Genomic DNA, 12860 nt, shown 5'->3' with positions numbered 1-12860 from the left:
AAAATAGAACATAGGGGTAAAATGCAGTTTTTGGCTTATATCTCAAAAACCAAAGCATTTAGAGCAAATCTGACATGGGGTAAAATTGTTTATCAGGTTAAGATCTATCTGCCCTGAAATTTTCAGCTGAATCCGACATTTCGTTGTTAGGTTGCTGCCCAAGAATTTGTAATTTTAAGGAATTTTTGCTGTTTTTGTTTATTATCTTGAATATTATTATAGATAGAGATAAACTGTAAACATCAATAATGTTCAGCAAAGTAAGATCTACAAATAAGTCAACATGACCAAAATGGTCAGTTGACCACTTTAGGAGTAATGGCCCTTTATAGTCCATTTTAAACCATTTTTCGTAAATCTTAGTAATCTTTTAGAAAAATTTTCTCCTCTGAACCTACTGGGCAAAATTAATTGAAACGTGGCCACAATCATCTTTGGGGTATCTAGTTTAAAAATTGTGTCCGGTGACCGGGCCAACCAACCAAGATGGCCGCAATGGCTAAAAATAGAACATAAGGGTAAAATGCAGTTTTTGGCTTATAACTCAAAAACCAAAGCATTTAAGAGCAAATCTGACAGGAAGTAAAATTGTTGATCAGGTCAAGATCTATCTGCCCTGGAATTTTCAGATGAATTGGATCATCGGTCATTAGGTTCCTGCCCCTGAATTGGTAATTTTGAGGAAATTTTGCTGTTTTTTTGTTATTATCTTGAATATTAGTATAGATAGAGATAAACTGTAAACAGCAATAATGTACAGCAAAGTAAGAACTAAAAATAAGTCAACATGACCAAAATAGTCAATTGACCCCCATAAGGAGTTATTGCCCTTCATAGTTAATTTTTAACATTTTTCACAAAATTTGTAGATTTTCACTAACATTTTCCACAGAAACTACTGTTATATATAGAGATAATTGTAAGCAGCAAAAATGTTTAGTAAAGTAAGATCTACAAACACATCACCATCACCAAAACACAATTTTGTCATGAATCCATCTGTGTACAATGTTTAATATAAACATAGACCAAGGTGAGCGACACAGGCTCTTTAGAGCCTCTAGTTTTCTGATAAAGTGTTTGGTTATTTTCCCCTTTAAGGCTTCTTTGTTTGAATTGCTGTGTCAATTATTTTGGGTAACATTTGTAGTATAATGGCAACAAAAATTGATTGGTTTTGAAAAAACAGGATACTAGTGTCAGTCAAATACAAATTTGAACCTTTTTCTTATAAACATAAGAGAACTAATCTTTGTACTGGCAATTAAACTGTGAGGAATCAGGTTAATGGTTAATGTTTATTGGTCTAGCTGAATGTTGTTTTTTTAGAAAAATGATTTTATCACCTAAAATTTGTTTCTATGATTCATAATTCAAAATCTTGTTTTTTGGCATATTTGCCATCTGAACAACTTTTGGACACCAGTCCCTCCTTATTTTACTCAAGCATGTCAAAGTAAAACAGAGAAAAAAGACAGCAATGGTGCAGGTTTTAGTATTGATTATATCTTTCAGGTATCAAAAAACAAATGAAAAAATTCATGACATAAATGATAAGATAACTCATTCCTCAGCGTAAGTATTTACATGTTGGCATGTGTGTTTAGCATGTAACCTTAATTACTAACTCAACAAGGATTTTTCTTTGGTCATTTTTACTTTGTTATGGAATTCAGAAATTTTATTGCTTTACTGTGGATTCATTTTAATTACCGGTAGTTGGGTATCATGACTTTTTGTGGCATTCATGGATATAGTTTAAATAATCCATACATTAAAATGTTAACATTTTACAAGTATCAATTTTCAAACAGCTTGTATGCTTTAGACTTCTGCAAAACTACGATTTCAAATATCCACAAAGACTCAACTTTCATCAATCCACCAACATGTATAAATGAATCCACAGTATTATTTATTTGAGAATTTTGCAGCTGAAATATTCCCAAAGCCATATTTACTTGAAAAATTTGAATGTTATAAAATTTTACAGGGGTCCAAAAGTTTTATTTTCATTATTCTTGTTATTGCTTTATGTTATTTTCATTGCAAGTTCTTTACAAAGTTATGAGAATTAGGGCATCAAAATTTCATTCATTCTATTCTTTAAAATCATCCTAAGAAAAATCTCTTTTCTTCATGTTGTTTGTATATATTTTATATTATAACCAGTATTGAGCACCAACACTTTCCCTTTTCCTATCATTGATAAATTTAACATGTATTTTAATATTTATTAAAAATTATAACAATCTGTCGTCCATTGTACATAAATATTGTAAATTCAGAAACATAGTGTAATTTTTTATTCACAAAACAGAAATTGTGCAAAAAGGTCATGAATGCAATGTCAAGTATTCTCCATATAAAAAAAGATGTGGTATGATTTCCAATGAGACAACTATCCACAAAAGACCAAGATGACACAGACATTAACAAATATAGGTCACCATACAGCCTTAATAATGAGCAAAGCCCATACCCTATAATCAGCTATAAAAGGCCCCTATAAGACAATGTAAAACAATTCAAACGAGAAAACAAACAGCCTTTATTTTTCCTTCCCTATGCCTATATCACCCTGTTGCTCCATAATTCTAGTATCACAGCTTTGAGACGTCACCAGAGCAGGCATTATCAGTTACAACACAATGTCTGAGGCGAAGTTATCAGTGACATCACAATATGTGAGGAGTAGTTATCAAGCTTTCTTTTGTTAAGCTTAAAACTGTCTTGGAGAGGGGTAATATCCAAGCAAACGGACGTTAAACAGATAATCATGATATAGTAAAATATCACCCACAAGACACAAGATGAAGCTATTTAGCTCATTAGCTGCACTCAATTGCAAAAAAGGTTCACATGGTCAGGGTTGCAGCTGAAAACCTTATAATTCATACATTAGCCTATTGGCTGGCTGAATGAAGAGACGGCAGGGTCAGTAAAATATATCTTACAAGATATTAACAGGCCATGTAGATAATAGAATTCTTTTAGTAAAAGCAGATTTCTAATCCCATTGGTGGATCCAGGGGGGGGTCTGGGGTTGGAACCCCCCTTTTTTTTTGGCGGTCAATGCATTTGAATGGGGACATATAGCTGAAATTCCCCCTTTATCCTGGGTTGGGACCCCCCTTTCTTAAATGGTTCCTTAATGGTCATACTTGATTGCTACACATAAAAGTAAGCAAGAGTTCTATTAAACTATGTTTCTGAATTTACCAATTTTCTTAGAAATAAGAATTAGTTTTTGCCTTCAAATTTAATATTTGCTTAAATAATCAAACTTACATTGTTTGTGCTTTTCACCTAGTTTGAGATTAGGACATAACACTAAATTAGTTCTTTTATTCATGTTTATAGTTTTCACATATTTTCTTTATTTATCACATGGATTGTCGTGATTGTATATTTTATCTGAATTTTATTTTCATTACTATTTCTGTGGTATTATCACCTTTCATTTGCAAACAAGCTTTCATTATCACTGAACTAGTATATATTTGTTTAGGGTCCAGCTGAAGGACGCCTCTGGGAGCGGGAATTTCTCACTTCATTGAAGACCTGTTGGTGACCTTCTGCTGTTGTTTTTTCTATGGCCGGGTTGTAGTCTCTTTGACACATTCGCCATTTCCATTTTCAATTTTATTTCGCTGTTTAAAACCACTGAAATCCTTATTTGAACTCCAGCCTTATTTGGACAATTACCAAGCTTCAATCACTTGTATATTAAAATTAAAATTAGTTACCTCATATTTCCATCTCTCAATTTGTAGCATTTCTTTTCATTATCTATAATAAAACTTTAAAAAGAGTTTGCAGTGCATTTTAATAAAAAAATGTCTCCCAGTTAAATTTTTTTGGTAAAGCTGTCAAAATCTTAAACTTGTGTAGTGAGATAGGTACTGTACATATTTGGATCTGAATTGGGGTTAACAGAATACAGAATAAAATAAAGAAGGGAAAAAATGTTAAAAAAAGGAATTTTAAAATGTCTGATGCATTCTGGGTAATATTCCTAACATATACACTGGAAGGTTGTTATTGGTTAAGGATTTATATATCCTAAATAATGGAAATGTAATATATGTTTCTCATTTTTATGTGCCATTAACAATAAATTTACCAACAATACTTGAGTATTAAAAGAAATGGTTATCAATTTTTTCACTTTATTACATGTCATATATGTTAGTGTATCGTTCCTTTTGGAATAAATACACTCGTGAAAAACCTGTGTTGTGTTTTCTTTAGCGTATCATTTGCCACAGTATAAGCATACTAGTGTGAAGAATAAATATGTTAGTGCATGTCATGAACAGGGTGTTATACATATCCTGATGAAACTATGCTTACATATTATACATATCTGCATACTTCATACATACATGTATGTAACACCTATATTGTTTTAAAGTGGAACCCTACACCTTTACTAAAATTAATTTGGCTCGCTTAATTTTCATAAAATTTTGACAAAGTATTTGACCCTTTGACAAAAATATAAAAATTTCAAAAAATTTGAACCAACCATTTTATCAGAAAATTTACACTGGTTAATTATATAGCAGTTTGACAAACACTCATTTTGATCATTGAGAAGCTTATATAAATATTACCTTCACAACACAATGTATTTAAAACGGTTAGCTGATTTTACAGAGTTATCACCCTGTAGTGTAAGGTACCACCTTAAATTCTTGAACACTTGTTCTGAAGAACAGGTCTCATTATCAATATTTTGAAAGCTATGATAGATTATATAAAAATGTATTTTTTATTTTGTAGATACCAAAAGACATCATCTGCAGTTAAAACAGCATCAGAAAAGACATCTGCTGCTTTCTCTACTGTAGGTTCTACTGTATCTAGGAAACTTAGTGATGTTAGGTAAATATGTTTACTTGAGTACAAACTACAGTTAAACCTGATATTTAAATGATAAGGCACACATTTAAGCAAGGTTAAACCCTGCTAATGCCACCCTTAAAAACAGGAAAAAATTTACCAAGGTAAAATAATACAGCTTATTTATGTGTCAAAATACAGTCCTCTAATTCACCATTTTAACTAACCTGCACCTTAACGCTATTTGGAAATCTGTCCAACTTGAAATAATTGAGGTCCTACAACAATCACTTCTCCAATAGGGCTTCAGGCAGACAAATAGCGATGAGGTGAATTGTATTTAAGATTTCAGAACTGGATGATCTGTTGAACAATCAGGAGACTTTTTTTTGGTTACTGAAAATACAGTTTTTGCTGATGCTTGTATCTCGAAATAAGCACTGACTGTATTTTTCATGAAATATTAAAAAATGTCTTAAAAAAAAAATATCATCAGGTTATATCCTTTAGAAATCTATATGATCAAGACATGCTGGTTGTCCAAAATTTTTAAACTCTCATGTCATGTTTTTATATTTTAGAAATTCCACAGCTTTTAAGTCGATGGAAGAGAAGGTTGGAGGTGCAGTAGCAAATGTTAAAGTAAGAATATATTCATATGAGTGTCAAATAGTGCTTTTACATCATACTATTTTCCATCTGTTTAAAATTCTCCCAAATAATCAATCAAGATTCAATTTTAATCAAGATTCAATTTTAATCAAGATTCAATTTTAATCAAGATTCAATTTTAATCAAGATTCAATTTTAATCAAGATTCAATTTTAATCAAGATTCAATTTTAATAAAGATTCAATTTTCCACTTGATTAACCAAACAATAATGGACTTTAGTGTTCTGACAATACAATTTTTGTCTGTTCTGACAATACAATTTTTGTCTGTTCTGACAATACAATTTTTGTCAAAATAACATAATGGGTAAAAACACTGATGGAAAATGGTACTGTGTAAGAACCCACCCAAAAAGAATGCTTTATTTTTTTCAGGAATATTGGATGCAGCATAATTTGATCAATAATGAGGGATCATTAGGCTTTTTATAATTAGATGGATCACAAAATAAATAATAATTTGTTTTCTGATCTTTTAACAAGTTTAAGGAGGGCCAATAAATTGAACAATGATAATGTGAAACTAAAAGAGCAGTTGATTGTTCTAGGTTTAAGATTTACCATACCTGTTACAAAAGAATTCATTTAGGGGCATCATACAAATATACTCTTTTTTTTTTTTTTTATATCTGTACATAATCTTCGTATTCAAATCATGCAGGTGAAATGAATATTGACCATGTACTAATAGAAATGGAGAAGAGACAATGATTTTGATTCTGCAAGTCAGTATGTGAAGAAAACTTTTACCTGAAATAATTCCAGAATTTTATTTCACTTGTTAAACTAACCTAATGTAGGAAAGTGTTGGATTGATTGGTCATGTTTCAGGAATGTTTACCTTGCAGACGGGCACTCTTTATGATATAATAAGAAAGCTTTTTTCAGATTCAGAATAGTTATAAACTTAAATTCATGTACTTTAGATTCCTTATAATGGAATACATAAAAAAATAAAACACTATATAAAAGCAATCCTGTAAGCAAACTTAAATATATATTGATTGATTGCTGGTAACTTAATGTCAAATGGCCTGACAAAGATTGAGAAAGCACACATAAAAATAAGCACAGCACAAACATGGCAAAAGAAGATCATGCATGCAGACATAACCATTTAAAACTCTTTACAAATGAATTATTTTTGTTCAGAAATCCCGATCAATAGATAGTTTTCGAGGACGTTTGGTGAGTGGTGTGCACTTAATTGTTAAGATTACAGGAGATTGCAAAGCTTTGTCAATGTTCATTTACTGCAGAACTGCTTAAATGTTCTTTAACTGCAGAGCTGCATTAAAATTCTTTAACTGCAGAGCTACAATTATGTTCATTTACTGCAGGGCTACATTAAATTCATTTTGTGCAGAGCTACTTTTATTTTTTATTTACTTCAGAGCTATTTAAATGTTATTTGTAACGACTAAGTTTTGTGCTTAGATCCATTTATTTGCTTTTTCATTATTAAAAATTGGTCATGTTAAAATAGTTAAAATATTGAATTCTAACCTTAATCAGTGTTAATTTTTCTGTGTTGGCAACTTGGATTTCTTATTTCACTTGTATTCAAAGATTTTCTACTTCCACTTCGGGATTTAAAAAAAGGAATAAGTGAATGATTTAATAAAATATTTTCATTATAAATGATTTAAGCATCTCCCATAATCAGAAACTAAAGGTTTACATTGGATAAAAAAATACAAAAAAAAACGATTGATATATTTTTGAGTTAAAAAAAAAGATGGCAGTTTTATACACTTCATTTGGGCTTTTTTAGTTTATAAAGCTTAGAAAAGTCTTGTTCTAATGTAAACTTTTGGTAACTGTTGTTGTTTGGCAATGGATCACAGAGATAAAAGAGGTTTACATATTTACTTTTCAGTACACCCATAATGTAACTATATCAGTGTTGTCTGTGTAATTTTATTTTTTGTAGTCACCTATTTTATTTATAGATTTTTATACCAAATTGTTTATTGTTTATATTTGAAATTTTGATTTGTGTAAATTTTTTTGAAATTCTTCTGTAATGAGTTAATGTAGTTGCTGAGAAGTATAGATTTCTATTTCTTTTTTTTAAATCAAATTTATCATATATATATAGAATTGACCTCAGGACCTGTGACCCTCATCTCTTTTTATTCATATCCATTAATTTGTATTTAGTGAAAATTTTCATTTTATTTGAATTACTTAAATTATAATTGTTTATCTTATATTAACAATAAGTTTATCAACAAAACATTTCTGATAAATCATATGCTACCTTTTGCCTGCATTTCTGTAGTAAAAATAAATTGCCTAAAATATATTTTCTGTTAAAAGTATATTACGAGATTTTAAACCAATAGCATGAATAGTGTACGACAGATTTAGTTTAAACTGTCCCATTCTAGAACTTATAAATTCTACTGTTTTGTCTCATATCAGACTATCTTGTCTGGAGACGTTTGAAAGAATTAAGCATATTACTTTATTCACACATTTCCAAATACAACATCGCAGCTGTAAATAGTGGAGATGGAGTCAAATGAGTAAATGGGCCCTGATATGAAAATTAAATAAGTATATATATCATGTATAAAAAGATATAAGAATATGTGGTATGAGTGCTAATGAGACAATTATCTCTCTCACCAAGTCACAATTTGTAAAAATAAACCATTATAGGTCAAAAAAAGATCTTCAATTCAGAGCATTGGCTCACACTGAACAGCAAGCTTAAACGGCCCAAAAAACAACAGTGTTAAACCATTCAAACAGAAAAACCAACCTTCACCCTTACCTGAAACAATAGTGTAACATGTTTATTTTATTTTACAGGCCAAAGTAGGTGGTAGCAAATCAGAGAACAATTTTGAAGATGCATTAATTGAAGAAACCAAGGGAGCGAACTCTGAGTCAGCTGAATCCAAGCCTGTAGATGAAAAAATTCCATTGTAATTTATAACCAGTTGTGAAAACGAATTATGACAAATGTGGATTGAGATATGATCATGTAAAAGTGAAAAAGGGTCAATTAATTATTAGTACATAGTAAATTTTAACTTTTATTAATATAATAATTCTGTATATTTTGCTATATATGTTATGTCCTTCAATATAAGTAATTTGGTAACTATTTTGTAGACTCCCAGTTTATGAAAATTAATTTACAAGCTCTCTCAATGCAAGGTTAAGGATTTACTGTACAGGCAATTTTCAATATAATGCAATTTCCCGTACAACTTCCATGTGACATTGCTTATTGTATTATGTAACAGTAAGAACTGATAGTTCAATGAAATCAGTTCGTGAATCAAGTCCTTATGGTTTCAACTATATGCTGTGAATGTATTTCAGCGGTAGAAAAAAAGTCTGAAAAAAATTCTAGTAAAATATTAGTTTGGTATTTTTTTAATTTTAAAATAAATATCTTACATTTTGTATAACTTAACTTTAATATTGTAACATGTTTCCTAGTCAATATTTAAAGTTATTTTTCTAACTGGGATATTAATTTTGGTTTTTTGTTTGGGCATTCACTAATATGAATTTAATCAACCCATATATATGTCAATCATCTAGTTTTGTAGGTAGGTTTATATTTATACTTAAAGTTGAAATGGTAACAGAATTTTATATATACCTTAACATTCCAGTTTCATCATCTCTAAATATATAATCCATAACAAGTGGAATTTCAAAAACATTGCTAAATTTGGGTAAGTTTTTGAATGAAAAATAAGGTTTTCAGAATTATTATAACTGAAACTTTATCATGTTTATGTAAAATTATTTCTTGAAGACAAAATAATAAAAAGTTGGATTTTTTTGCGAGAAAGATCAATTTATGTCATTATTCAATAGATCTCTTGGCCAGGCGCTTAGATTCACTTTCCACAGAAAAAGATGCATAAAAAATGCCATGAAAGTAGACTATCTTTTGGTTGCCTAGGTCACGGGCCCATTTTTTCAAATTCTGAGATCCACAACTGATTATACTATCGACATAACGAATGCCAAATCTATAACTAGCTTCATAAGTGAAAGCGTTGAAAATGAAAATGAAATATTATCATCAAAAATATTTTAGTAGGCAAAAGTATATTTTTTTGAAAATGCTGTCTTAGAGAATTAGCATATTTTATCCAAACAAAACCGCTTTAAATATTAGATTAATATAAATATGTATGAATTTAATAGTAGCACACTAATAAAATTAGTACATTTATTTGTTAGATTTAATACCATCTTGTGTGATTTAATGGTCATTTGAGCTTTTTGAAAGTGCTTGCATGACCTTTATACATAAACAGATATAACATTTGATTTCATAATTATAGTGATATTGAAAGCTTAGTCTAAAATGCTTATGACATAATATAAAGTTTATTCTTGGTATATTTGTGGCATGAAAGTAATTGTTTTAATCAAGTAAAGAAATGGAGAAAATATTTTACAGTTTAAGCCAAAATTGTAGTGCAATATAATTAAATTAATTGCAAAAGCATTGTCTGTAATATGTTGTTTAGAGTTTATTTTGGTCTCAAGTCCTTGTTTTGGGTATATATAATTTTTACTGTAAAATTTAAAAATAAGATAATATATTTTTTTATTTGACATATATTCAATATTTTATGTAAAATTAATTTCTTGAAGACAAAATACAAAAAAAAAGATTTTTTTTGCTAGAAAGATCAATTTATGTCATTATTCAATAGATCTCTTGTGTTTTTCAGTAAGCAGTTCTTTATCTTCTTTCAGGGGTCAACTCTCTTATAAGTTCAGTTGACCTTTATTTTTAAGGATCAACTATTATGAATTTGGTTGAAGTTGATCTTATTCCAAAATGATTTCAATCTTAAATTTATTGATTACATGTAAAAATAATTCCTTTCCCCAAAATCTGAAACTAGACATTGGCCTGTTAGATAATAACATTTCATATTTATTTGTATATTTTGGTTGTGTATTTATATATTTTGATGAATGAGGGTGGATTTGTATGTTTCATAGTGCTGTATATATCCCTTGCAATAAATGCTAGCTGTCTTGTACTGGGTATCATATGCTCCCTGGTTTTAATAGACAACTTTCGAGTTCGAAGCATTTCCGTCAAAAACTCTGGTTTTAGTGAACATCATTCTTGCGTTAAGGTGCGTCGTTACTTCTGTTCCAATGTTGAGCAAATGGTTGGAAAACTATAGATCTATATTGTACGAATTATGCGGCAAATTGATTTCTCATAATTGACAATCAACACTGCTGTCATTATGGAATTGTGATAAAGTACCTACAAAACAACTACTATTTCTATTGTATCCTGCACAATGACGATCATTAAGATAAAATAAATATTCACATATTTTTAGGAATTTGGAAAACATCAATGCTCTATATTTAATATTATTCCCAAATTTCTTTCATTTAAACCATAATAGATTTAAAAAACGCAATTGTCTTAGATATCTGTTAAAACTTTTCTCGTAGCTTTAATGAATTGCCATTTTTGCTTCAATCTTTTATCCTTTCTTCAGAGCTAGACTTTGAAAAAGAAAATCTTTACAATTAGTAAATTTCTTAGAAGGAGCACACATTTCTTTTACATATGGATGCAGAGTAAATATTATCAAAAGTCATTAGAATTATATTTTCAATGTTTCATGAAGAATTTCCCCAGAAAAATATTGCTCTTCATAGGCTTTAATTCAAAATAAAAGAAAAGTATTAAAACATGTTTTGTTTCAATTGGATTGCTCACAAAACAAAAACTGTATAGCTATAACCCCATCTTTTTAACAAAAAGTTATTGTATATTATACTTGATAGATCATGAGTTACGGGTATTTTAACTCAGAAGATTGTTAAATATTTTTGGAGGTGCAGTGGATTATTTTAAAGATTTGTGTGATCCTTCTTAAAAATGACAATTTTCTGTTATGTATTTATCTTGTTATTGTTATTAATTGTATTATGTTATAAACATTTTATTTGTGAACAAGATAATAAAATGCAATACACATAAATTGAACAACAAAGTTTTTTTGGTTTTTTTTTTACGATTGTTGGTATTTCCCCAGCTTCTCAATATTTATAGTGGACTCTCAGTTAATAATTTTGCTGAAAGGAAACCTTAATTTTTTGGGGAGTATTAACTTAAACACTTCTCTGTCCATACGTCTGTCGGTTAGTCCCTCCCTAAATTGGTTTCTGTTCTCTAACTTTAGTTTGCCTTCACCAAATGTTATGAAACTTATACACAAAGCCGATTACCACAAAACACAGATCAAGTTTGAATTTTGGTAACGTCGCTTTTATCATTCTAGAGTTGTACCCCTTTACAAATGGAAAAATTGCAAAAAATTTTGTTTCCCTTCCCTTACTTAAGTTTGGCTCAACTAAATGTTATGAAACATATACACAATGCTTATTACCACAAGACTCAGATCAAATTCATATTTGAGTAGCATCACTTTTACAGTTCCCGAGTTATGTTCCTTTACAACTTTACATGCAAGCAGGGGCATCATCTATGTCCTGTGGATACGTTTCCCATTTATTTATATATGAGTAAAAGGAGATGTAGGCTATACATCATTGAAAAAACAACCTATCAACACAAAAAGACATCCTTTCATCACAAAAAAAAACATCCTATCAACACAGAAAAACAACCTATCGACACAAAAAAAAACAACCTATCAACACAAAAAAAAACCAACCTAATAATGTGCACGGATGCCCCACTCGCATTATCATTTTCTATGTTCAGTGGACATTGAAATTGGGATCAGAACTCTAATTTGGCATTAAAATTAGAAAGATCATATCATAAGGAACATGTATACCAAGTTTCAGGTTGATTGGACTTCAACTTCATCAAAAACTACCTTGACCAAAAACTTTAACCTGAAGAGGGACAGAGGAACCAACGAACAGACGGACGGATAGACGGACGAACGGACACACAGACCAGAAAACATAATGCCCCTCTACTATTGTAGGTGGGGCATAAAAAGATATCTTAAGAGGTCAACATATGTCTTTTAATCTCAAACGCTTACAAAAGAGGACATATTAAACAATCATCAGACTGTTGGTAAAGAAATGGATACTCATATTAAAGTTGAGGCTCTCAAGAGCCTGTGTTGCTCACCTGATTCTACTTGGGTTTTTGTTGAGCCTGCAACTTTTGTGGCAGAAAGCTTGACAGGGATAGTGATCCGGCAGCGGCTACGGGGTTTTGGCTAACTTCTTAAAAGCTTTATATTTAAGAAGTTTTGAGACCTGGATGCTTCATACTTTGTATATTGATGCCTCATGTTATGAAGTTTCTGTCAGTCACATGTTCAATGTCCTT

The 12860-nt window shown here is 30.1% G+C and overlaps 1 protein-coding gene across 3 annotated transcripts in view; it reads left to right on the top strand.

The window, feature by feature from the left end:
* LOC134691074 (tumor protein D54-like) overlaps positions 1–10728 on the top strand; it is a 36100-nt gene extending 25372 nt beyond the window's left edge. For 2 of the 3 annotated variants that reach the window (XM_063551272.1, XM_063551270.1), the window contains exons 4-7: positions 1516–1575; positions 4789–4890; positions 5430–5490; positions 8342–10728. In XM_063551272.1, the coding sequence (XP_063407342.1) occupies positions 1516–1575; positions 4789–4890; positions 5430–5490; positions 8342–8461 (343 nt within the window). In that variant the 3' untranslated portion in view covers positions 8462–10728. The remainder of the gene's footprint in view (positions 1–1515; positions 1576–4788; positions 4891–5429; positions 5491–8341) is intronic. The other variant, XM_063551271.1, reaches the window with a different exon arrangement.
* The last annotated feature ends 2132 nt before the right edge of the window (positions 10729–12860 follow it).

Source organism: Mytilus trossulus, chromosome 11, assembly GCF_036588685.1.
Source record: "Mytilus trossulus isolate FHL-02 chromosome 11, PNRI_Mtr1.1.1.hap1, whole genome shotgun sequence".
Classification (NCBI taxonomy): domain Eukaryota; kingdom Metazoa; phylum Mollusca; class Bivalvia; order Mytilida; family Mytilidae; genus Mytilus; species Mytilus trossulus.
The sequence above is the reverse complement of the archived record's forward strand: the minus strand, read 5'-3'. Positions and strand labels throughout refer to the sequence as shown.